Source organism: Ptychodera flava, chromosome 9, assembly GCF_041260155.1.
Source record: "Ptychodera flava strain L36383 chromosome 9, AS_Pfla_20210202, whole genome shotgun sequence".
Classification (NCBI taxonomy): Eukaryota; Metazoa; Hemichordata; class Enteropneusta; family Ptychoderidae; genus Ptychodera; species Ptychodera flava.
Window position 1 is genome coordinate 31,192,097 of NC_091936.1, and position 27,986 is coordinate 31,220,082.

Below are 27,986 nucleotides of genomic sequence, written 5' to 3' on the forward strand. Positions count from 1 at the left end.
TACCCATCCCAATAGCTTCTATAGACTATAGTCTATAGTAGCTAAAAACTGATAAAAAGGTAACGGTAACGCTGCTCCTGCGTGAAGTACAGGTTTTAACCCTGCTTGCTTGTAAATGATGAGGTTATGTGAACAGGCCAAAAACTTCAAGGTGTTTCAACATGCCATGGGTTGCACAACTTGAACTGCAGTCAACATAGAATGAACAGCTACACAAAAAAACGGTCATCAACAGGTACTTAGAGAAGCTGCCCATATAACACATGTACACTGACAATGTATGTGTTGTGAATGCCTGGAGCTGTGACTGTATAGCCTTCATTTAAACACAGCTCCTCAACACTCTTTGATAAAGCACCACATTCTAAACAACTGGCTGGCTATTACAATAAAATGACCTATCTTTGACTAAAATGAGATGAATTATTATCTATTAACTATGCTGTGCTATGTCATACACTTGAAGCCATCGATCGACTCATTTATATTGGAGTAAAGCTCCCCCTTTCAAATCACCTTTAACACAAGAATTAATGCCTTTTACATTAGTTGCAGGTCTATTAAACATTCTCTGTCCCTAAAGGGTGGTCCGGCAACTGACAGAAATCACCATCTCAGAGAATTCATGTGTGTCAAGTACAAAGTGGGCGGTCAGTTCAATTCTTTTAATAGTGTTCAACTTTTTTTTTTAAGTTGCTAACGACAGATGTTGCTGGGATGGTGGACACGGCAACAACCACCAGCTTAAAGCTACATCCTACAGATGTATACCGACCAATTCTCTAATGAGATATGACAGCACTTCTCCTTTGATAACATGTTATAGTCTAGCTAAAAACAAAACATAAAACTGCACCGTTTTTGACAAGATTGCTTATTTATCAAAACAACATGGAGACAAACAGAAGAGAAAACACTGATTTGACGAAAGGAGTATCCGGAAATGAACAGGATCTAACTAATGCATCATGGGAAATGTTTTACACAACTACGGTCATTTGAATCTTTACATGCTTGGGACACACCCTTTCTTTGGATAAATCCTCTTAGCAGAGACAATGACATCGCAATCCTTTCTATTGACAAAAGAAATGCCTGGGAGCGACTATCCCAATGCTTTTGTCGCTACTGTTGTCTTCTGTCAAGGGGGTGATAGTTGGCATTGACTGGCCTAGTAAAAGTTGAACTGTGGTGCACTACTTGGATTTGTAACACAAAAACGCACTCTGGGAATTATGCAATACTTTCTCCTTGGTCTTGGTTTTTCTTAAGATTTTTACCGGTTAGTAAGCATGGCCCTGGATGTACTTTTAAAAAGTTTCTTGAGAAAAACTGGATGTTTCAATCCTGTTTAATTTTCACACGTCTCACCAAAGTAGCTTATCAGATACTATGTTTCAGTAAAGTTTCGCACACCTTTTTACTGGATTTGATGTGTTTAACTGGTTGCTCTGATGGGATAGACAAGTTGAGCAAAGTTTTTTGGCTCAAACTACATGTAGCCAGTCCGGATCAAAAATTATTGGTGAAGGAAAACATGTATCACATTTTGGGGCTTTCATCATTCCCTGAAGAACACTTTCCCTTTCCCAATTAAACTTCAATCCATCTTTTTTTCTTTACTCATCCATTTATTCAAATACGTTCACTCATTATTAGTTCTTCTCATGCAATTTGCATATTCATTACACTTGCTATGTAGCGTCTCAACTCAACTGAACAATGACAATTTAGTCCGCCCTTTTTTATGGGACTGTAAAATTCTGTTGCATCTGAGAATATAAATAGGGAAAAGTGGCATAGTTCCATTGTGGAGGTAGGAAGACCATAGACAGTAAAGAAACTACTGTCTATGGTAAGACTGGGACCTTGAAGTTTTTTTTCCATTTTTTGTGCACAGCATAACTTCTGCACCCTTAGTTAAATGGCTTAGAAATTCAATTTTCATTGGAAAATAACGTAATGTGTTGTATGTCTTAAATACGGTTTTAAACTTGATTTGTTGTCCCTTTCTGTAAAGATTTTAAACCCAACTGGGTTTATTTGAACCGGAGCTTTTGTTGTCAAAGCCAAAAGGCAGTATCGTGCTTGGAGTTTTTGGAGTATTAGCTGACCCGCTGAAGTCCACTTTGTGGTACATCCATATGGCTGAACTAATATTGAAACAGTGCGTCACCAGAATTCAAGGTTAAGGTTGGCCTTTCGAGATGGCTTTCAAGTTCTGAAAGACGCACCTTTCCCTAGAAACTGAAGCAGCACTAGGGACGCTTGGCCGCGTTTCACTTCGGTGAATTTGAAAAGACTCCCTTTTCAGTGGGTTGGGGCATTTCGTCAAAGGTGCACTCCTGCGAAACTGCACACGTCAGGTCACGGCCGCAAACCGATGGACTATATATCGGCTTCGTCGACATTTTGACGTTCTTGTCGAGTGTTCCCCGACTTTTTGTTTTGAGGAAGGAGTAAAATACAAATTTCAAAAAAAAATAATATATGCCGCCAGCACGTATCATCGTGTCAATCGATTGCCAGGGTGGGGAAGTTCGAGAAGAGACTGTATGCGGGAGCCAGTTTGTGCAAAGGGAAACACGGTAGTAATACGAAACAAAACCCTACACTTTGTTTCTTGTACACACCTAATGCATTAGAGTGAAGTAGGGTTGGAACAACCAAACATTTGACAGTGTGCCGCGCCATGCACGTGAAGCTTGTTTAAAATTCAGCTCCCGTGCGTAAACATTTCGGAAACAGTGGATCATTATTTCGGCTTGTAGGAGTATTCAGTGAGAATTTTTGGTTTTTGTTGTAGGGCAAATCTATTTATTTACGGCTATTGTTTGAATTGTGTACCTGTCAATAGCAGACAATGAAAAACAAAGGGGCCAAAGAAAGTAATCGATGAAATATCTCACTGCACTTGTAAGAAAGGGTGCGGCTGGCGTCTTGCAAAAGTAACGAAGTAACGAAAGTCGGAAGTTTCACACACAACGATGTAAAATTATTAATATCTGTCGATAAATGTCTGCCCAGCAAAACTTAGCTACATTTCCTAAGAATGCTCCACAGATGATCAAAGACAAGAAGATGAAGATAACCATTGACGATGGCAGTTCTGTGCCCAAAAATGTTACAGGTGTGGCTACTTGAGTTACCCTGGTGATAAAATATTCTTGGATAGTTGGGGGAGTCATTCATTGTATAACGGTTGTCTAACTAGGGCAAAATCAATGAAAATAATATTACACAAAAAAATTGACGTTACGCAAGTATTCACTTCAATATGCGAAAAAGTCTGCAACACATGCCGTAATACGGTACACGATTGCGACCTGAGCAGAGCTTTTCTGTGAAACTTCTCATAAGACCATACCCACCCTCAGGGATCGTGAATTTGCACTCACCTGAACTCGCCAACAAGAAAATCGTTCCCATGCTAAAAATCGTTGAAGTCAAGGAAAACATTTTTGTTAGAGCCTGGAATCTTTCTGATGTTTTATCCACTGTTCGGAGACCTGGTGTACACCATTATAACATTTCGGCAACGGCGGGGGCTAAGTTTTCCGGCAAAAGTACTCGAGTGAGTGGGAATGTCAAATTTTTACATCACAAAAGGACAGTTTCAGAAGAACGAGCGTCAGGAAGGGCAAGGTTAAGGGTTACGGACGATTCCATTTCCTTCAACTTAAACGGCTGTCACGAGGTCATCGTGGGGAAACGATTGACCGTGTCTGCGAAATCAAAGATTGCTACGTACATCTGTTCAACTTACAAGTATTCTAGTCGCCAAAACCATTGAAAAACACGAATTAATACCCCAGAAGTTTTCATCTCATACCACCCCTTAGACCTAAAAATGGCATAGTCTTGGCGGGACATTCAAGATGGCTGCGCCCACTGTTACCTGTGTGGTGCCTCTCTCTCACTCAATATGTGGCTCAGAAGTTCTCTGCTGGTCGCCGGATCACAAAATTGCGATAGCCACAAACAGATCAGTTTATGTTATGGTAAGGAACGGCGTAATTACGACTGATTTTCTAAAAATACCCGACGAGTTTGATGGAGTATCAATCGTTTGAAATCTGTGCTAGCTGCACAGGCTCGGTTTATGCGTGGTTTATGACAGCACGTACGTGGAGTCGACACTTGTGTGTACCGGTTTAATATTCGACACGATAGATCTCTCCGTGTTAGCCTTGTCAAGATATACCTTAGAAATGTGATTCTTTCGATACATAAAATTCGTTGATCTCAATGTTTCGTAGGACTTAGTTATGACATACCTTTTACGAAAAGACGGCGGCCGTACGTACAGTTAATTATCACAGCGGGCGGGTGTTGTTATGGAAATACATAGTTGCCGCCCCCAGCCTGCCTGAGTGAAGATACCGCCAGTCGCTGTGATAAGATATTGAGTATCTAGCACCGATAACAGTGGCGGCAAAGGTGAAACCAAGCGATATGGTTGCCAAGATACTGTTGCCAGGGCGATGGCTGATATTTTCATGTGCTTATTTTGTTATATAAAAACAACGCAGATTCACACCGAATGGCACGGCTGGACGTGACATTAATACTGATTAGTGATTACCTCGAAAGTCAGCCGGCTTATGATAAATGTATTTTCCCCTTAACAGCCAAACTCTCGGAATCATCAAACAAGCTGTAACTGAAAGAGCAAAAATGATCATGAAAATTTCAATTTACTATCATTTGTATCAATTAATTAATGCAGATAGGGTGTACAATTTTTAGCTCGTCTTTGTGAATGTAAGGTTTCCTTATTTCATCACAACATCACACATGATAATTTTGTTCCAGTGTTACTGAAACTCATCATGTGACAGAGAAAATGGAGAATGTAACGACTGTACAGTAACAATTGACACTTTTCAAAGCCACAGAGTAAAACAAGAAATCTCAGATCATTTTAACATCAACATTGTACGTAATGTATGTAACAAATCGTCTGGCTTTTTTCCTTGTTGGTAGAAAATCAATCTCAACTCTCAGACTGATGATAACATCTAATGTTTTCAAATCTGTACGGGAGATTAAATTACGCAACAGATGTGTTGGGGATCTCCTGGATTAATTTGTACTGTATTCCCACAGATTTCCATTTCGTCATCCATATCAGGAGCAAGATCCCCCTGTATAGTATTCTTGCCGGTTGCCATGATGGCGTTTGAATATCTTGACAGGACATTCACTGAGAGTTGCGTCAGAAGTCACCAGTGTTCCAACATTTGATGAGACACACAAAAGACAGAGGAGTAACTACAGTAACCCTGCTCAGAGTGGTCTTAAGAATAAGCCATCCCATGACGATCGCAAACTCCTCTCAATTGTCATCAAATTTTATGCTAGAATGATTTATGTGGCCAACATTGTACCCTTTAAAAAGAGTAACATAGCTTTGAACAAAATTGAATGGTAGTCACGGGATACCAGTCTATGTAACAGAGCTCTAAACCGGGTCATTGCTCCAGTTTTGCCCATTAAGGAAGGACCGGTTGCTAAGAAGCTCCACCTTAAGAGCCGTCTTCAAATAAATTTGTAACTCTGCACTGTGTTTCCCCTGAGAAAGAATGCAATTGTTCAAAAATGATTTCATAATGGGTGCATTTCCAGTTCACGCAATCACAGACCCTCCGCCCACGTCTATGACCCAACGTTGTTATTAGTGCAGAGGGATTTGTTTAGTATCTTAACATTTCATTTTACGTTACCCATTCACTGGATACCATTGCGCTATACCAAGTCATATGTAAAAGGGCTCACATCAGACAGGCATTGCATAATGATCAGACATATAAGCTGACAACACAAACAGACTGATCAATGTAAATAACCAAATGAATCTTATATTTTTTTTAATTATTATTTTTTTTTTTTCTTACCATACTGTATCCACAGATGACATAGTAGTGTAAAAAAATTATTATTCAAATTGCATGATCAGTTTAGCCTTCCATGGAAACGACGTCATGTCATGGGAACTAGTTCCAGTATACCTAAACTGAGGATTTTTTTTTAAGGTAGTTCGTGCCTCGAAAGTAAAAAAACTTAAACTTTTGCTCAAACTTTCCTTAAGGAATCTTTCAACCATTCACTTTCAAAATCAAGAATAAATATCAGGGGTCACTGTGCAAATTTTGGTACTAGAGAAACAAATATCTCAAGATTTACCGATATTTGAAATTCAAAATGACCGCCATCCCTGTATGGAGAAAAATAAAATTTTCTATTTTCGAAAAATTAAGCCGGTGAAAAGTTTTCTTACACCAAGAGCTTTAAAATGAACCCCCACAAGTGGTAGATCAGAAAAGAATTGAAAAAGTTTAAGAGTCTGAATATGGTATCTGTCCCCAAGGCGCGTTCTTCCTTAACTATTTGTGTTTTTATCTTGAAAACAGGACATGCAGTGTTCACCAAATGACATCAACAAATCATTTACATTGCCAAAGTGTGTGATAGCGGCGCCTGGAGAGAGATTGGAGTTTGACGTTGGCATCACTGAAGACGATATCATGAAGAAGATAGATTCTCAACCATCGGGTTAGTAGTCATATTTTCCCCGTCGTACCATCCTGGTAGGAAATGCTTTGACCATGAAGTTGTGAATTTTTTAAAAGAGCCTTTAACCCTTTTCCTGCCAGACGGTATCACTTCCACATCTGCAAAGTCAGCAAAAAATTGGTATGGAATCAAAACCATATGTATTTTCACTTGCTTGGCTTGGTCTGTTGTAGAACATGATTGGAAATAATTTGGGAGAATTGGATCTTATAATAGTTCAAATTTATCAAGATTTCTAGGTGCCCTATAGCTTAAAGTTGCAATATTACAAATTACCCGTAAAAACAAGTGTATTGCACAAAGAGAAAAGTAGATGACCTTACATTTGCTGATTAACAAATATTGATACAATATCCAATTATCCCAAATTAGTTCCGATCATGTTTGTAGTAGCTTTTAGTCCGTAAAACTCATGTTTACAGTGCTCATGTTTTCAGAGCCATTCAAAAGTTTTAAGTATGTTAAAATGCACCATATTGGACATGTTGTGCTTCACTGGTTTTAGCCATCTCGACCTGATTGTGAAACATGAACTTGGCAGGACAAGGGTTAAGATGGGTTTGTTTTCCCTCAATCAGAAAATAAATAAAAACATGAATAAATTCAAAATGGCGATGAATTAGTAGGGATGTTATTGCCAAAATAGCAACAACCCATGTGGAAAAGTTGTATCTCTTCAATTCATTGACAAGTCCAAATAAAGTTACGCACTTGAACTTAGAAACTGCCTAACCTTTTCACCACCTTGGTTTTGCCCACACTCATTATTATTAACCGTTATTGAAGACCTGTTTACCGGCAATTTAGGTGAACAGATTAAGCGACAGTGTTTTAGAAATTGATCAATGATACATTATTCAAAAATTATGAAATTGATCAATGATGTACCGTTCAAAACTTTTGTCAAGATTTTTTGAATAGAGCAAACACACTCTCCTCATGTGGTTGTACCAGTCTTACAAAATATTTTTCGGTCAAATATTATCTTCAGATCACTTGTCATAGATATAGCACTTCTTGTTCAGTGGCCCACAATATTCGCTCCCATATAATTGACGTCTGATAGATCACAAAATGGACATATGCGATAAATTTTGAAAAATCCATAATACAATAACAAAAGGTCTGGCCATATGTAATGTCTGGAAATAATTCGTTTTTTACCATCACAATTTCTTTTTGTCCCATGTGTGCAGTGAATTTGACAATTTGCTGAAGTTTCATGTTTATGATTGTAAAGTGTATAGATGCAGTCATATCAATTCACACAGAGTTGAAGACAATTAGAGTGAATTCATCATATGAAGAGCAAAAAAACAAACAAACAAAAATGACATCAAGATAATTTTCATAAAGATATTTCTCAGTAATGCACACATGTCTATGCTAGAGTCTTCATGTGGTTAGTGAAAGAGTATGATTATGAATTGTATCATTTTCCATGGTTTGAAACCGCACAGGACTTTTTAAAAAAAATATGAGAAACAAGCCAATATAAACATAACACAGATATCATTGTGTAACTGTATACCATATGCTGTTGACAGTTAGCAGTTAGCTGAAGTGGTTAAAGCAACACACAGGCTCATCTAGAATCTCAATTCAAGTTGGATGATGTCAGGCTTACATTCCTATACCTATGCCGATTGTGTAAACAGATTTTCTGAAATAGGATTTTCATCGCTCATAATTCCCCATGGAGTGGATTAAGACAAAAACGAGATGTGGTACTGTAATATGAGATACATGCCAATCCCCATTTCAGAAGTAATGGTACTGTGTTACATCTTTTATGACTGGATTTTAAACCATATGGCGGAAATTTTTTTTATTTCTGCATCTATTCAAATGGATTTTTTCACAAAAGCCAAAAATTACTGTTTCTTTGAAAATAGTGTTCTGGACACTTTCTTTCAACAGGAGAGGCTACTAACATTATGTCGCTGTCTAATCATGGAAGCACTCTCATTTTATACAAGAGAATAACATGAACATATCCCACAGTCATACCAATTACATGTTTCTTCATCGAAAAGAGATTTATGTTTTACAAGCAGGCCTGAAGCAGCAGTCTTGAAATCTTTAATGCGTTTAATGAGCAGTGCAGTACTGAGCCGAAATGGTCAAATTACTGTAATACTCAAATGAAATAAAAATAGACAAAAGAATGACACAGGAGCTTATTTGCCCTTTCTATACACACCCACGCAAACCGTCTGTAAATACATCCAGCTCTGTCGTTAAAAATGATGAGTAAATTCACCGTTCACATAAAAAAAATGTCATTTCCAAAATTTTTTTTTTAAATTATCCATTTTGTATTTTGTTTTTCTGTTTTCAGAAGCCTTGTCATTCATGATGACAGACCCGACGCTGACACCGAGAATCAGAGCGGTTGAAGTGGCTACTGGTTATAAAATAGTCAAGTGGTCACCTCTGCATTGTGATCATCTGGGCAGGTAAACAAAGAATAAAACATCCGATCCGTTCACTCACTACTAAAATGCCGGTACTTTACAGTCCCTGCTAGGTATTTTATTTAAAATTCCACCGAGTGCAGGGCAAACTACTTCAAGATAGTAACTGGAAGAAACACACGCCTTGACCTGGTGGTACACCTATAATTCTGTGTGTACATATAGTTCGTGCGTTGAATTTTAAATTCACTGAAAGAATTATTAGGAATTTGCCCTTTTAAAAATACCCGTTGGGCATTATGATTTTTGACCCGAATCCAAATCGAAGGTATAAACACAAGTAATGAAAATATTCAACAATTCCATAGAAACCAGTGCTGTATGTGCAATTGAAATAATTTATAGTCATGTGATATTTTAAGTTCTGTCACAGAAATGTCACTTGATCGGCAAATATTTGGGTCAGTGTAAGATAATAGTGACATATATAGAATACACTGTTTCCAGGTTGTTTTTCTCATGAAATCACACAAGATCAGTCAAGCATGTTACATTTCAGTACAGTCTGTGTATGGCTGTATGCTTTTGGATGATATGACCCAGTCAAACAGTCAGTTTAAATATCAGTTTAAATGAATGTTTCTGTTTTAGCAGTTTTGTTACACATAACAACAACGTTTATATGCATAGATACGCACTATTCCCAGAAACCTGTACTTGTTCAGTGTTGCCGCCAGGACGCGCCCTTGCGACAATGTTCCCAAAGCGGAACCCGTTGTCCCGCACTCTTGCATACTGCGGGTCACCTCGGGCGCACTCGTGAGTTGACTGTGATGGCTGTAGTCTACAAGTTATATCTGTTAGTGATGATTATCTTTGTTTTGCATAATTATTGTGAGGCTTACACAACGTACTTTCGGAGCTAGCTATATGATTAAAAGTAATTAAAACGCTGCACTTGATATCATATTTTGCTCGACTGTAGTCCGTCTGAGCTCTGATTTGCAGCAGATATGGTATACTGCTTCAATTGCCTGAAATTCAAGCATAGCGACGCGGTCCCGGTAGCTTTAATTTTGTTCAGTGAAACTAATGTGTTACGAAATAATGCAAAATTTGATTGACAACTGCTTGTTGTCCCCAAAATGTACAAAATGTCCCCAAAAATAAATGGTAGTGGGACACAGTGTCCCCTGATCTAAAATTCCTGGCAGCAACACTGCATGTTGTTATTGATAAAACAGTGTAATCAGTCGCAAGAAAGTGTATCAAATTATCAGCCATAGGGATAGATGTCTGTGTATGTTATTATTCAAATGAAAATTTTCTATTTTACCCATAACTCATGTTCACATTGTTACAGGTATTCTGTTAGGTGGTGTTCAAAATTGAGAGTCAAATTTCTCTTCATGATACTAATGCAGAGGCTGAGCCCTTGTCTAAAGCACATTTGTGTCTTGTACTAATCTGAATGGCATTTACAACATGTTGAGTAATGTGTTTTATGTTGAATTTACCAATTTGCTGATCTTCAAATTAGTTACTCATTTTGTAGATAGCAGGTAATGCAAACATCCTTGTCAAAGGGAGAGAAAAAGAGTCGATATTAAACCATACAATATTCACACTCTCACAAGTACTTTCAAGATCTACCATCTATTAAGGGGTCGGCATTCATTCATGGTGACACAACAGGGGTGAAAATATATTTCATTGACTTGCAAAAGGTGAGAATAGTATTTTTACTTCTGTGAGGTAAGAAGTGTGGCATAATGAACAGCAGTTGGTCACTTGCCTTCACATTGTTACAGCAGAGGGCAGTAAAGTATTCTTATTGACCTTTGAAGTCTTATACTATATTTTATTGACTTTTTTAGGTGTGTTCTGAGCTGCTTGACCCTGGATCACCGGTTAACAATTTACAAACACACAGGGACAAATCAATGGCACCAGGTATGGTTATGTCTTACATGCTCATGTATTTATAGCTCTCCTCAGCTTACTAGAAATATGATCTTGAAAGGTTTCAACCATTTTAGTTTGGTGTCGTGCATGCTTTCAACGTGTGAATTTATGGATGCTGATGATGCTGCTGCTGCTGATGATGATGGTTATGACAGTTGTGATGATTATGCTCATGATTGTCATTGTTGTTGGTTTGGGCGTTGCTGTGGTAGAGTGAATATTTAAAGTCAAGTTACCCTGTTAATTTGTGCGTCATATGCTGATAAGAGAGAGATACCATCTCTACTACCAGTAACACTTTCAATCTATATATGAATGAATAGAGGTTATGTTATAAAAATAGCAAATGTACTCAGACAATCTTCTGTTTTAGATATTATGATAAAACATAAACATAAACAATATAAATAGCTGCCTATATTAAAATTAATCTGAACTAAGCTAGGAATAGCCATTTTGCTCACTTTTATTGAAAATCAGTTTTCTGTGATGAATTTAGGGTTTAAAATAAATAAAGCATAATTTGTACAGACAACGCTACAGTATGTGATGTCAAGCTATTGTTATGTAATCTACTGGAATATTAATGAGGAGTTTGTTTTCAAAGATGTCCCAAGGCATCTTCTCAGTTGTGATGTGTCTGAGTAAAAACGGTGTGATTTCTTGTGTGTACTAGAAATTGCATTTTGGAAATAATCGCTATCGGTCATTGGTGCATCAAAGTGATTTTTAACCCTTTGAGTGCTGTAATTCTTCTCACCAAAATTTTAGTGCAACATTTTTAACAATGTTTATGAATTTTTCTGTAATTTTTTGATAATTTTGGACCAAATGGACATCACATTTCATCGGCTACATTTTGTCATAAAAATTTTGACAAAACACTGAAAAAAATTGACTGTAGTATATTTTCTAAAGGTGACATAAATTGACTTTGGCACTTAAAGGGTTAAGCAATATATTGCTGGTCCCCGATATGAAGTTTGTGTACAGAATTTCTACATATTATTTCTCTAATGAAATGTAAACCAAACAAATTCTCAAAGTCGGCAAAATTTGTCCCAGGAAATACAAGATTATCGATAATGGCATTGTACAACTGAATACACTTCACTCTGTGAGATTCATATATCTAATTTTCCAATGCAGGTTGTGGATTTATCAGAAGTTCTCTACAAAAGGCTGAAAGCTAATCACTTCGAATACCAACCTTCCACACACCATGACCATGTGCCCCAGGCAGGAAAGTACAAGGACTATGAAACATACATGAGACGGCGTTACATGCTGGCGTCTGTCGCCATGGACTGGTCTGACGTTTTCCATGATCAGACAGAAAAGCATGACGGGAAGGGATACCATGTTTCGAAAAAACGGAAAGTGGAAAACGGGGACAATGCCAAAAGTTTTGTGTTTTTGTTTTCGTACATGAAAAGTGGTCACATAGCCATATGGAAATGCTATACTCCTGTGACATCTGAGTAAGTGTTTCTTGAATTTCTTTTTATCTATGGTCGTCTCCTGGTTTTTTTCACCACAGATTGTTTCTTGAAGTTGTCTTGCTTGATTGATTAGACTATGAAAAGAATCAACAGAATTATTTATATTGAAATGACAGGGTAGGGTTACAAATGCACAAGAAACAAAAGTGAAAGTACTTTGACCGTAGAGGGCAGTGTAACGTTTACCTGTGGGTTCCCCGTGGTGGTCCTGCTGAAGTAGAGCACTGACTGATGTAAGGCAGAAAACATGGATTGTACATTCAAAATGCGCCGTTTGTTTCTAAAAGCCAGTTGATATGAGAATATTCTTATGATATTTATTGGGGCTACCAATAATATGTGACTTCTACGTGGATGGAAGTGTGTCACTCTGTGGCAATGACGAATATCAAAGATCACATAAATGTGAAGGAAGTTGACATTTGCTCACCATGAATATTGTGAAGCAGCTAAACATTTAGTCTTTCTAAGCTTTGAAAGAAAACAGAAGTGAAATACAAAAAATCTTTGATTATGAATAAAAAGTTTCACAGTTGTTTTCGGACTTGCGGCAATAGACGCAAAACATACAGTTACAAGACTGTGATCATATCAATAAGATTATTACTGCATTTCAATTTTCATGTGCTGAATTTAGTTACTCAGTGTTGTTCCTGTGTGTGATATTTTCTTTTCCCGCCAGGAGTTCTGTCAGCCTCTACACTTCTATCGACACTCATTTCTTATCACCATCAACTATTGCTTGGTGCCACCGTGATAATTACAATATATCAACAGAAAATCACGGTGAGTTACAGAAATCCATAAAACATTGGCAAAATGATACTTATACCCAATAATTTTTGCCTTTAAGACCAATTTTCAAAGAATGTGATAATTTTTATCAAAAATGCTTGCGAAATAAACTTCTGTGTTTGATTTTTTGTCCGAACGATATAAAATTGTAGAAGTTCAGAGTTGGTCGATTTACAGATGTAATTTTCTCAAAAAAGCTGAGCTCTTCCCAACTGTGGCTTTGCTGTGCTCAGATTGTACCCATAAACGGACAAATAGGATTTTAAAAGGCGACATCTTAACCTTTACAGAGGAAAAGATTGTTTATTGATAGGCCAAGTCTTGTAGCTACTACAGTCAGCATGAATATGTGAAAAGATTTTGGATGACTAAATAATTTCTCGACTTTTCAAGACTTTTTCAAGAGGGTTTTGTTTGGTTGTCATTCTTGAGTCCAGATCATTCTCTGTTCATACTAACATCTGTCTGATCTTATATGTCGATAGGTCTGCTGGCTGCGGGTGACTCGTCAGGTCAGGTGCGAGTCTGGGATCTGAACGTCCACGACAAAGCAGTGGTCAGGAGCTCATTGATGATATGGCAAGACAGAGACCTCCTCTCGGTCGACAGAATCGCCTGGCAGTACAAGGTAGGCAGCATCCTGATGTAAATCTGTGCAAGTTGCATAGGTAGAACATTACACTTTTAACCTTTTTGCCACAGAGGTTTGACCCAAACCCATTGTTATCAATGGTGAGTGTGGACCTGTTTACAGGGAATCGGGGTGAACAGGTTGATGAAAAGTGGGACTTTCATCGTACAGTTACAATACAGCTCAGGACAGCTTGGTTTTATTTATCATTGAAGTGAAGTTTATACTTTGTGGATAGAGAATAAAAATTGGAGTTACTTGTATGGTTAAACGAAGCATTAGGGTTGGCACCCAAGGTCATAATTGTGGTAAAATTTATGAGCTTCCCATTTGTTGGTGAAAATATTTTCCCAATAACTATTTTTTTGCCGAGTCTTGGAGTCATTAACCCTTTCACCACCATGGTTTGTCCCAAATCCATTGTTTTCTATGGTAAAGTTGGACCTGTATACAGGGAACTGGGGGTGAAAGGCTTAAAGGGACAGGTTGTTTATCAGCTTTATCTCTTCACAAATTGATTACCTGGACGGAACTTGTAAAAGAAAACAAAGGATTATTATCACATAAATAGTAAATGTCGACAGGCACTCAGGCAAAAACAAGAATTGGAAGACAACAAAGCACAGCTTGAAGCATACATATTTTGATAAACACTGACAAATCAAGACTGTATGTTATTAGTCATGGAATTAGTCTTTTTTTCTCATTTTATTGACTCAATTTTTTTTTCTTCACAGGCTGACAATGCCATCAGTATTCTCTCCATAACTAAGGGTCATCATTTGGTTGTCTTTCTGATAAAGACTAACAAGTCTGGCATTGAAGTGATTGACAAGTGTCAACCGTATTCAGTACACCCACTCTCCATCACAGGTTAGCATCTCAGGGGAAAGTACATTTGTCATTTGTCATTGTTGACCAAAAGAAAAGAAAAGAAAAGGTTTTGTTTCTCGTCCCAACTCATATTGATGTAGAAACTGTCTTCTTCATCCTTATTTCTTCATTTTTGCCTTAAAATAAATATAAAATAGCAACAGGATCACATTAATTTTCACAAAGATAAGCCAGTGAAAATTTAATACTTACTCCATGAGCTTCAAAATGAGCCCTTATAAGCGGTACATCAAAAAGTATTGTAATAGTTTGCGCGCCAGCGGCTTACTGACTACGCATGCGCTTATTCATAATATACTATGCGAGTAACCGGAAGTGTACCCTTCTTTCATGGGCGCCGCCATGTTTTTTTTTTTGAGTACTCGTAAATAAACAAAAACGAAACAAATTACCATTATATAACATGCCTTTTATAAAATATACCTCTTTATTAGCCAGTAAGTGTTATTCTGCACCTGTCGCTGATACAAAATATCGTTAATAAAGATAAAGGGAGAACTGTCGTGCATATGAACGGGGGCATACGCAAAGAATGCTGGGATTGAATTATAGAAGAGCGCCCCCTGTGTCATAATTAGATTCAAAAATTGCCAGTTTTTAGACGGAACGCTATAGTTTTTCAGCTTGCAAGTGGAAGGTGGGCAGTGCAGTTACCATTGCAATGATAATGATTGCATAAAACCGTCCCTTGTTTATCGCAATAGACTGTTATCATTGTAAAAATTGCCAATTTTTGTCCAAATTTTTACACGCTACAGAAAATCTATACCTGCCCTGCTGCAGGGTTTGACGTCGTGTACGTACGTGACTGCTTTCATCAGAGGGAAACTGGGCATACCGGTAGTTGTCCATATAAACGTTTATGAAGTAACAATTACAGTTTATCATGAATCAATACAAATAACATTGCCAATCTTTAATAACCCCTGACGCGACACCCAAGGGCTGAGCCCTATATAATATTAGTTTGAGAGTCAAACTGTTAGTCTATGTGTTCTACTGTAATACTGTACATCTTCATTGATTGATTATTTCCTATAGATTTGTACCTGATTCAAAAATTTCAAAATTTCCTGTATCCTTAGTGGTGTATCAAAAGATAAAGTTTAGCTTTTAAAGTTCTACTCTTGATTCTTACCTCATTTCAGGTCTTACTTTTCAACATAACATCATCTTGTCAAGCAGTGTCGATGGAACCGTCAACAAAACTACCATAAATATCAACAATGACTGTAAGTTTTGGTGCTTTTTTGTATACATCTAATAAACACATTCCTTTTTCGTTCTTAACATATAAAGAGGAATTTCCATTGTATCAGTCATCAAACATTCAAAATTTTCTGCAATTCATTATATTGCTTTACTGAATGCTACATTACTCTCTCCACCATGCATCTATTTTGTGGTAATATGACATTCTGAGTTGAGTGTATTGACTCTCATGTTCTTGACATAAGAGCTATAATTACCCTTCATTGCCAGACTTTAGTTTGATCAATAGAGTCAGACGACCCATAGTCACTGAGAACAGGGTGAAAGAATGGAAATGAGGGAAGTATTTGTCTAATTTTTCAGCAATATCACTGGAGACAGATTCTATCGGACTGGTTGACTCACCAGAGCAGATGGCTACAAAGTACTATGCAGTGATCCTGTCACCCAACGTGACCTTTGTTGCCATTGTGGCCTGGTAGGTGATCTCTCTCCAAAAGTACTGAAAGTACTGACCAGCAGGGACACTGTTTTAGCTCCAGGGTGTACATCCAAGAGTTGATGCTGTACTAATGTCTGTCCGTCTCTCTGCCTGTCTGTCTGTGAACACAATTTTTTAAAATGTGATGATCAGATTCAACTGGAACTACAGGTGTACTTACCATTTATGATGAACTGAAAAGGTTTTTTAGAGATAAGGCCTGTATAAGTAGAATTAATTTACATATGTATTCAAAATTTACATATTAGCATCAATTTGCATACTTGTCCTACTGTCACCAAGAGAGTAGTAATCTAGATACTACAATGAGGACACTAAAAAATCTATTTTCGAGTATGTTTAGATCAGTTCTCTTAGCACCAAGGGATAATTTTCAGCATTTAGGATGCATTCAGCTACTACCCCTCCCACCAACACCCCCACCAAATAATGGGATGATCATCATTCACCAATAGATACAATCCCAATGTGCTCGTAGATTCCATATCATAGCTCTGTGATCGAAAGATGGCAGATGAACATAAAATTGCTGGTCAGAATCAGCCTCATTTCCATTGATATCAGAAATCATGACACAAAAAAATGTCTTCTATGTACACTACCCATGCTACATCGATAGCGACGTCACAACCACTGGTCATCCATACTGAATGCTGTTTCTCTGATTTTCTCTCTCCACAGTGAAACCAAGTACTTCACAGGCAAAGATCTCGTGGAGGTCAGATTTTTGGAAATTAAAAGTATGGAAGGAGTCGTTCAAGAATTGCAGATGATTGAAGGTAGGATACGATACAATGGACTATTGCAAATTTTAATACCAACTATTTCAGTTTACAATTTTATGTATACAGTTTTGTATGAAAATTTGCAACCAATAATTTGAAAAGCTGTCAACTTTTTTCTTGAAGTTCTACATTGTCTTTTTTGAGCTTGCGGACCCTGATATTTATTTCATGACTTAAACAACGACAAGAACTGCTGCTTCAGAGTTTTACACATTAAGAAATCTGACATTGTGATCAAATTATAGAATAGGCATACAGAAATATGAACTTTGCAGATTAGAAACATAGTTTATGATTCAGGAATTCAAAGAAATTAGTAAAATGTCTCAAACAAAACTTTCTATTGACTCATTAATTTAAAACAATTATCACAGGTAACTTGTCGTATCACATGGACGCATTGGAACTGATACGACAGCGGGTGACAACTGAGGGCGAACTGCCAAAGCCCTTGCGTCAGTTCATCGACGGCATCTCAAACTTGAGCCGACCGACATCGCTGAAGATCCAGCTCTTTCTGTTAAAATTGCAACTCAGTCTGATACAACAGACCACAGTACCGAAGAGTATACGCATGGATTTGGAAGACACACAGACAAAGGACGAGGCAACGACAGAACGGGAACAGGCCTTGGTAGTGACATACTATTTCCATCATTGACTTTCCATGGAAATAATCTGTTATTTACATTTCCATGGTTAAAAATTTACAGTCATAACGATAAGCAATATCTAATTCAAGAGCATTTTCTTTTGGAAAATCACGTAAAAATAACAGTGCTTATTTGAAATTATGTGATATCTTCCACATAGATCTCAATTGATATATTTTATATTACAAAAACGCCAAAATATATTGCTGTTTCGCTCTCATATGCCATACTTATGTATGATAGGAGCTTGTGGGATTATTTTTTGTTCAGCATCTGTATGTATGTATGTACGTAAGTATGTATGCAGATATGTATGTATGTATGTATGTATGTATGTATGTATGTATGTATGTATGTATGTATGAATGTATGTATGTGTGTATGTATGTATGTATGTATGTATGTATGTATGTATGATTGTATGTATGTATGTACGTAAGTATGTATGCAGATATGTATGTATGTATGTATGTATGTATGTATGTATGTATGTACGTAAGTCTGTCATGCAGATATGTATGTATGTATGTAATGTATGTATGTATGTATGTACGTAAGTATGTATGCAGATATGTATGTATGTATGTATGTATGTATGTATGTATGTATGTATGTATGTATGTCAATCTGATTAAAATCATATGTAGAGTACGGTGACATCAATACCTACACAGTATTCTCTTGCTGTTACCTCTCATGCTGTTGCCTCTCACTACATCTGATCAACTCCCACAAGCTCCAATCATCCAATCAGATTTGTATTTATGTATGTCTGTATGTAGTATGTATGTATGTGTATGTATGTATGTATGTATGTATGTATGTACCGGTATGTATGTATGTCTGTATGTATGTATGTATGTATGTATGTATGTGTATGTATGTATGTATGTATGTATGTATTGTACAGTTTTCAAATTTGTTTTTCTTGACCAAACATCTGAACTTTTGCCAAAATATCTTCATCTCTTAAATGTCTTGTCTGACATCCTTTGTATTTTGAGAATCAAACGTGCTTTGGTTCTCGTCAAATTGGAGAACAGCATCATTATCAGTGATTACTTTCTGGAATTTTCAACATTTTGTAATTCTGTTCAAATGCACTGCTATTGAGAGCGCCAACCTTCATTTCCATTGTTTTCTCAGATTGAAGAAATCACTGTAGTTGAAAAGAAGATAATGAAATCTTACGTGATAAGACAACTCAATAGGTGGCTTCAAGACCCGAGCAGCATTGTGAAGCTAACGAATGCTGGTAATAATTTTAGGCACAAGTACAATTTTCTTGTCCAAGTTTCTTCTTAGAAAGCCAAGTTTGGTGCAAACAGATTGTTTTGTACAACAAAGTATTTCCCACGAATGAGGGAAGTATAGATGTATGCTATACACATGTACTTTGTTTTTGTTTTGTTTTTATTCATTCCATCATCTAACGGGAAAACGCCCAATTACAGGCTGAGGTACCCATAATCCACTTCCCAATAGAGCAACAAGGAGTAAAGTGCGTTGCTCAGAGGCATAACAACAACACCGTGTTAGAGTGTCCAGAGTAGTGTACAAGTTGCCATTGAACTCAAATGAATTTCCCTCTGAACTGAAGGGCAGTTAATTGTAGACCTGGTTATGACCAGGCTACCAGATTCATTAGCTCAGATCAATATATGTAGGACAACCGCACCACCACAGTGTTGTGCCTGTGAACACTCATCACTCAGCTTCTGATTGCTTCACATTCACCAAGGAGTCACATCAGCCTATACTGCAATTTGGCTACTGTCTGTCGGATGAACTTGAAGGCTAGAATAAACGTACATATCAATAAAATAGCAATTATAATAGCAATGTCATTTAAAGATATACAATCACCAATCTAAATATGCCTGTATATAGTCAAAGGGGTGTTCCATGGTATTCAAAATGCCCATGTGAGGGCGCTGTTTTTAAAAAACGGCCATCCGCTTAAAATCTGTGATTGTTTAGATTTTCTCTTTCCATGGTAACTGAGGCAAAATTGGAACAGGTGACAGTATACCTTTAAAGGGAAACCTAAGTCCAGCGATATTGACCGTTTATCCCTTCCAAAATCACCCTTGAATAAAATGCAGCTCAAATTTGCAACATAATTGCACGCGCCGACGACTACGGAGCGACGAAAAGAGACATTGAAGTAGACGACATTTATGGAAATGAGCTCGGAATCCCATGGGCGCGAAAGGGCTCATGGGAGAAGCGTGCGTGACGTCATCGGCGATACACGAACGTGTGTGACAGCCTACCAAAGCATTGGAGTCTATGACTGCAGGAGTGCAGTTCTGCACGTTACGACTCTTTAATGCTCAGTAGCATAAAAAATAATTAACTGTTGTTCAGTTTTACCAAAATCTTCCCATAGAACAGCTTTTTCGTCTTCACAGTGGCTAAAGAAAGTCGGGCGAGTTTTAAAGTCTGTAAAAGATACAACGTTATGTTCTAATTCTTTCAGGATAATTGTTTTTATAAGGGATTTTGGGATTCTGATACCGATACAAGACGATACTACACAATGCGGTTCGTATCTTGACATGCTGAGTCAGCCTACTATCGCCGGTTTTAACCAGATAAATATTAATATTGGCGATTTCGGGACTCTAAAATCCGAAGACGAAACTACACAAAGCGTCTCTTATCTTGACATCCCGGGTCTGCCAAATCTCCGATATATAACCAATAAATATAGGCAATTTCGGGACTATACCTGGTAATATTGATATTACAAGATACTGGAATGACTTCTTGCCTACTGTGTCTCGGCACACCGGGTCTGAGAAATCGCCGATATTATATTTACCCGATAAATATCAATTGCGCCGGAACTCCTAGGCTAATATCGATACCAGACGATCCTAGATTTACTTGCACTGTGTGGTGTCGTCACGCCGGGTCTACGAAATCACGGATATTTATCCGATAAATATCAGCGACTTAGGACTTTAACTCTGATACTGGACGATACTTTGTCAAATTGTGGGTAAATATCCGATGTATATCGGAGATTTCACCACCTAACAGATCTGACCACCCGAATACCTCTGTCCGACTCTTAGTTCAAAAATAGCATCCATGGCCGGTAGTCAAGAATACTGTATGTTTTACATTATTAGATTTATTAATGCATGAAATACATTTTTTACATGTAAAGCATTTTTTTTCATTAAATGTCCACACGGGACTTCGTCGAGAGGGCCGATCGGATATCATCGGGACTCGGGAGGCCCTTGCACAAATTACATTCTTTACATGTAAACATTTTTACTTGGCGATCGGGACTTGAACAGAGGACATATCGGAAATCATCGGGAGTTTGGGCTGGTCTTGTATGAAACCATTCCTTACAACAAGCTTTAAGACGACACTTTTTTTTTTAAACAGCGGGCAAATATTCATTATATCCGCGATTTCATCACTTTGTAGATCTGAGTAAGCCCGACTTCCTAAGTTCGACACCAGCTTCGAAAAATGGACGACACTATAATAGATTTGTCAAATCGCGAATAAATATTTTCTGATACATATCGGAGATTTCGCAACCTTAAAGATCTGGCAAAGCTCGACTTACACGGTAACACATACAATCAGTCAATCATTCCGTATCATTCACGAACCAAAAATTAATTTTAAGCATCTGGACTGATACAGAAAACTCTGTTTTAGAAACGTAGCGTTGAAGGATCGCATGGTCACTCAGTCTCTCCAATCCAGTTCGGGGTCTGTACAAGCACAGTGACTCCCTCCGCTGAATCATACACAAAACGCAAACAACCAAGATATGAAAGATGTTTTGAGATGCTGTCCAATTATTACATATCTTGGTTCAAATTAGCATAGTTTGATTTCAGTCAGGGAAAAGTAATACTCGATGTCAGAAATATCGCTGCCCGAACTCTCCATAGTCGTCTTACGAACGCGCTGAACTGTTCACAGTACTCCTCCAGCTGCAAGCTTCAATCGTCTGTATCGCCGATGACGTCACTCACGCTTCTCCCATGAGCCCTTTCGCGCCCATGGAATTCCGGGTTCATTTCCATAAATGTCGTCTACTTCAACTTCTCTTTTCGTCGCGCCGTAGTCGTCAGCTCATGCAATTATGTTGCAAATTTGAGCTGCATTTTACTCAAGGGTGATTTTGGAAGGGATAAACGGTCAATGTCGCTGGACTTAGGTTTCCCTTTAAGTCAAAATAGAACTGCGTCATCGATCTCCAGTCCATTCTTGATGTAGTGTTTATGAAGATACCTGTCATATTCTACACAATGGGTTTGTGTTGATCAGACTAAGTACTCCATGGAATTTCTCAATTTCTCATTTTCAGCAAAGACAACCTTGCTCACAATGGCTGACTGGCTTTACCATAACTACAGAGAAGACTCTGAACAACTGGTTTCCTCCATCTATGTTTGCCTGGGCAACAAGCCAGATGATGCTGCTGGCAGAGAAATCTGCACCCTGTGTTACGGCAATATCCTTTATGCTTACCAATGAAATTCATGAAACTTTTGAATTATGGCACAGTCCTGCAATTTCTCCTTCATGAAACTTTTGAATTTCTCTTTAACATAGAATTTTCAGGCCTATTTGCATTTCATGGCAATGTTTATTGATTTTACTGTGTTAGATATCAAATACGTATGACGGTTGACTAGTTTGACCTCTGACTTGTGACATTTCTGAATTCTTTGGGTCAATTTCACAATGTCTAGAAATGTCATTACATCAGCCATATACAAGGCAATGTAATATGTAAACCTTTCTTCCATCAAAGAGAGAGGTTCCTTGTGTTAGTTTAACTTGAGCTGAGATGACCTACAGTTGTCAACTTTGCTGTTTTTAAATCAATAATAAATGGATATACAAATGTCACTTGCTTGAAATGATGACACTCTAGCTTCACTAAGTTTGTTAAGACTCCCTAACTCTATGATTACAGCTAGAATCCTCAGATGTCAGAATTGCTTCCTGTGCCATAGGTCATAGCTGGGGTAAATATGATTTCCTTTTAATATTTCAAGCGCAGTTGTTTTCCTTCAATGGGAAATCACTAATTCTCTTGTCAGAACCACCATCCAAGCTATTAGCATCATTCTATAGCAACTTATACCATGCATTGAAAATGTAGCAATTGTACCATACATTATAGATGTAGCAATGTACATTGTAGATGTAGCAATTGTTCATTGTAGACGTAGCAATTGTACATGTAGCAATTATACCATACATTGTAGATATAGCAATTGTACATAGTAGATGTAGCAATTGTACATTATAGATGTAGCAATACATTGTAGATGTAGCCATTGTACATGTAGCAATTGTACCACACATTGTAGATATAGCAATTGTACATGGTAGAATAGATGTAGCAATTGTACATTGTAGATACCGGTACATGTATAAGAATTGTAGATGTATCAATTGTACCATCCATGTAGATGTAGCAATTGCACAGTACATTGTAGATATAGCAATGGTACCATACATTATGGCCATATACAGTCTTGTTTCTGTGTTTGTTGGTTCTTCTCTGTAATTATACTTTTTATCATATACCCATGCCCATATCGCCTCATCCTAGTGACGCAATATTTCACGGTAAACGCCGAGATATGCACGATGAACATCATCAGTTTTGGAGTATTCTCGAACTACATTTGCAATTTGATGGTAAACAACATAAACAAACAAAATGGCTGCTGCTCTTTGCCTGTGAAGCGATGTCGCCAACGTAAAAATTTGAAGGACTTTGAGGAACCGGGATATTTGGGTTGCTAAATACGGAAATAAATATGTTGAGTCTTGTAATGTTTTCCCATGGTTTTTCTGTTAAAGTTCTTGTATTCTTTCAGACAAGCTCTACCAAACATTCTGCTGTTTGCACGGCACGGTCTACCTCCGAACAGGTAGCGAGCGCGTGGCGTGACAGCAATGTCCTGCGTGACACCTGTTGACATGGCCACTCTCAATGTAAACAAACAAAATGGCAGTCCATCTCCAGCATGCCGTACATCGAGATATAAAGCAAAGGACAGTTTTTGATCTGTTACAAGTGTAACAGCATATTGCACCTTAAAAAGTTCCCCCTGTACGACAATTTTTGAATCCCTGTGTCTTTCTTCTCGGGGTTCATTGAGATATGGAGGACTCTCAGCAATGTCGCGCGTGATGTTGACTTCTTGGTACAGTTTATGAATGCAACCTGTTCACACAAATATTTTGATATTTATGCGCAAAGCATAATAAAGTAAAGCCTCAAAATTTAAGGTTTTTAGCTACAATAGACTATAGTCTATGGAAGCTATGGGATGGGTATCTGCCCGGCGTCCTTGGTCAGTCTGTATCTATGTGTATGTATGTATGTATGTCCGTTTGTGAGGCGTCCGTCCACTCAAATATCTTGAGAACCGCAGTACTTACTGATTTGATATTTGTTGTGTAGATGAAAAATATGATTTTGAGAAACCATTTTTTAAAATTTTTTGATATTGATGAAAATAGCCAAATTAACGCCAAAAAGGCGTTTATGGTAAAAATCTTCTTCTTCATAACCGCTGGTAAGACAGCCTTGTTATTTGGTATACAGTCCCTAGGGATACCCAACTTAAATTTGTTAAAATTGTGATGAAATATGCAAATGTGTATTTTTAAGGAATTTTTTTGTCATTTTGAGTCAAAATTTGACTTACATTGTATGTAATTCTTGTACTGTATAAACCCTATCAATTCACCCAGAAAAAATAATTAATATGATTTTAAATAATTGAATTAATTAGGAATCATCAAGCCGAAATAATTTTAGTGTAGAATTATTAGAAAGTTCAACTTTTTTGACAGTTCATAGTGAAATGCTTACCATCTTGAGGATTAAAACATGTAAAGACAACTTTCCTGAATCCCAACTTTGACATATTCTGAACTGTCAACTATTGTTCCCTTATGTTAAGAAATTGCTCATAATAGTTTGTCATGATAGGGTGGTCAAATAAATAGAGATAGAGAAAGTTCCAATTTCAATTTATGGTTGACTTGGTAAGGATAAATAAAATTACTTTTTGAGGAAAAAATAGAGTGGTCAATTAAAAGAGTGGTCAAAAAGATAGGGTTTTTATGGTAAAGCTGGGCTGTAAGATTCCTCATGTGCTATTTATAGCAATTATGCAATCTGTGTAAACAATGCAATGAAAGTGTTACATGATTCCTTATAATGCTTTTGATGACCTTGAACTTCTAAGTTTCAAACATTTGTCTCTTCTTTGTGCTCTTCTCTGATTACCTACAGGCTCACTTATTAAACAGAACTTATTTGCAATGTTAATTTGGAAGTGTGCTTGTTAATAGGATGAAAATACTGATAAAGATAACCAGCTGAATATTTTTTATAACCTGACAGATATGCTGTTTTCTTATGACGTAAATCTTGAAAAGCAAGTCCTGTTTTACTTTATTTAGAATGTAATTAACTCTCGTTTATTAGCTACTATAGACTAATATAGTCTATAGAAGCTATTGGGATGGGTATCCGTCCGGCGTCCACCGTCAGTCTGTATGTATGTATGTATGTATGTATGTCCGTTTGTGAGGCGTCCATCCACTCAAATATCTTGAGAACTGCAGTACTTACTGATTTGATATTTGTTTTGTAGATAAAATATATGATTTTGAGAAACTATTTTTATTAATTTTTTGATATTGTTGAAAATATGCAAATTAGCGCCAAAAAAGGCGTTTTTGGTAAAAAATCTTCTTCATAACCACTGGTCAGACAGCTTTGTTATTTGGTATACAGGTCCCTAGGGATAACCCACTTAGATTTGTTAAAATTGTGATGAAATATGCAAATCTGTATTTTTAAGGAATTTTTTTTTCCATTTTTGGTCAGGCCATCCTGAAATGAGCTATCAAAGATATCCACCTTCTTCATCAATACATGTGTCACAAAAGGTTATTCTCTACATAACACAGCAGAGCTCTGTCAACTGTTGAGTTGCTTGTTTTTTCAAAACCGCTGGTCAGACAGCTTTAATATTTGGTTTACAATGTCCCTACGACCTTAGTGAGATAATTTCATACAGTCAGGAAATGCTTAATTTTGTATCCATGTCTATAGTAGCTTCAGGGACTTTGGCCCTATGTTTCATGAGTATTATTGAAATTCCAGGCATGGGTATATGAAAAATCGGTTATTACCCAATATCGCCTGTTCCTTATGTCGGCATTTGTGTCATTTGTGCAGCACAAATGAGACTCATGCTGATACGACACAGGATTAGGTTTTAGTAGCCCCTTTCACCACAATGGTTTGGTCCAAATTCACTGGTATAAATGGTGAGTGTTGAACTGTTCATGGGGAATGTGGAGGTGAACATGACAAAGAAACTCTGTTTTTCATCCTGCTGTGTATGCATAAAATTGCATGAATAATATCCCAGTCTTGACTGTTATTGTTGTGAACGTTGTTGTTCCCTCTTCAGGGCGGTGTTGTCTGACTTTACGGATATGCGTCAAACTACCGTACCGCCGATGCAGTCACTGTGGTTCCAAAGCTATCAATATAGAAAACATTGACGGTGAGTCACAACCCTTGCCTTCAGGTCATTACTAGAGTGCTGAATTTTGTGAGTACCATGAAAAACCGGAATATATCATGCTGAAATTGTAAGCAAAAGCATATTAACCCTTTTCCTGCCAGTCCATATTTCACACACCAGGTCAAGATGGTTAAATTAATGAAATTCAACGTATTCCATATGATGTATTTTAACATAATACTGTACATGTGAAGGCTGTTGAAAACATAATACTGTAAAGTTGATTTTTTTTGGACAAAAGATGCTGTAACATACCAAGCCAAGTGGGTGAAAATACGTCATTTTTTGGCTCAATGCTGCTTTTACTGACTTGGCTGATGGGGAAGTGATACAGTTATTACTGTCTAGCAGGAAAAGGGTTAAAATATGAATACGGGCACGACTGGTTTGGATGTTACAGTTCCATCTTTATCATAAAAGGCCAATAGCTCTAACTTTTGTGGTTTTTTTCTCTATTTGTCTTTTACAAGTCAACGACCAATTCTTGTTCTAACACCTAGTATTCAGCTCATCAACACAGTGTCTATACATGAAAAAATGCATCATAGTTACTGTTGACATTTGAATTCTAGTCTTGGCTGGAGTTTTCTTGTCAACATAACACACTGTAACTCTGCAGTCTACACATCTGCAGGCTGAGTTGACAGGCTGAATACTGTGTATCTCATCACACTTTCAATAGCCAGTTTGAAAATTTTTTCTGTGAAATGGCAAATGTGTACCTCCGTATTGCATCTACATGTATTTAGGGCATTTTTATTTTTCGTATTTTACAGTCTTTTTGTTTTCATCTAGGAGCATGTGGCAATGCTCAGAATTTGTTTTATCAACACTGCCTTTATAGTGCCGTTATTATTGTGGACAATTTTCATAGAATTCCAAGTCATCAGTAATATGTAACTGGTGGGGAATCTTGCTGGTTCTTCAAAAAAAAGTAAAAACATTTTGCTTGCCACTTCTGCAGCTTTGCAAAAAATATCTTTGGAACATTTTTTTTTCTTTCTGACGTTATCATGAATGTTACCATGGAAACCATTGAAATTTGATGTCATGATATCTGACCACATAGTGCAATGGTGAATACAGAAAAGTAAACCAGGCAAGATTTCTCTTGTCAGAACTCCAGTCATCACTAGGAAATGTTGTACAAGTGATACTACAAACCTAGGATCGTGAACAGTGCTATGAGGGAATTAATTTTCCAGCGTAGTCCTTTTCAAGATAGTAATGATTTTGTATTATGTGTTCAATTTTCTCATTGTATTTCACAGATGCTGTTGGACTTACAGATCTGCTACATCAGCCGTGTACGTTTTGCGATGGCGTTCTCCTTTAAGGAACCTCTCTGAGTACCCTATGTCTTTCATTCATCCAATACTTCAGTAAAACTGAAACAAAATTTACCTGACGGTTTTTTTTTCGGAAAGTCTTGAGAG

General features: G+C 37.3%; 2 protein-coding genes across 2 annotated transcripts in view; one reads left to right on the forward strand and one right to left on the reverse strand.

Moving 5' to 3' along the window:
* Positions 1 to 3,624, reverse strand: part of LOC139140641 (zinc metalloproteinase-disintegrin-like EoMP06) — a 33,782-nt gene extending 30,158 nt beyond the window's left edge. Inside the window, exon 1 of the mRNA XM_070710011.1 lies at positions 3,399 to 3,624. Coding sequence (XP_070566112.1) covers positions 3,399 to 3,459 — 61 coding nt within the window. The 5' untranslated portion in view covers positions 3,460 to 3,624. The remainder of the gene's footprint in view (positions 1 to 3,398) is intronic.
* Positions 3,560 to 27,953, forward strand: LOC139140642 (general transcription factor 3C polypeptide 4-like). The gene is made up of 17 exons (XM_070710012.1): positions 3,560 to 4,001; positions 6,414 to 6,555; positions 8,918 to 9,035; positions 10,871 to 10,946; positions 12,108 to 12,439; positions 13,143 to 13,246; positions 13,741 to 13,883; positions 14,624 to 14,759; positions 15,929 to 16,012; positions 16,356 to 16,470; positions 17,176 to 17,273; positions 17,654 to 17,913; positions 19,079 to 19,187; positions 22,281 to 22,427; positions 22,894 to 22,947; positions 26,434 to 26,529; positions 27,822 to 27,953. Exons 1-17 carry the CDS (start codon positions 3,879 to 3,881, stop codon positions 27,884 to 27,886), a joined length of 2,202 nt encoding a protein of 733 aa, XP_070566113.1. The 5' UTR covers positions 3,560 to 3,878; the 3' UTR covers positions 27,887 to 27,953.
* The last annotated feature ends 33 nt before the right edge of the window (positions 27,954 to 27,986 follow it).

Excerpts from the sequence above, each read along its gene's own strand:
- LOC139140642 (XM_070710012.1), top strand. The coding sequence starts at position 3,879 with ATGGCTGCGCCCACTGTTACCTGTGTGGTGCCTCTCTCTCACTCAATA. Across the intron at positions 16,471-17,175 it reads TTTGTTGCCATTGTGGCCTG|TGAAACCAAGTACTTCACAG; the intron begins GTAGGTGATCTC and ends CTCTCTCCACAG. Across the intron at positions 22,428-22,893 it reads CTGCACCCTGTGTTACGGCA|AGCTAGAATCCTCAGATGTC; the intron begins ATATCCTTTATG and ends CTCTATGATTAC.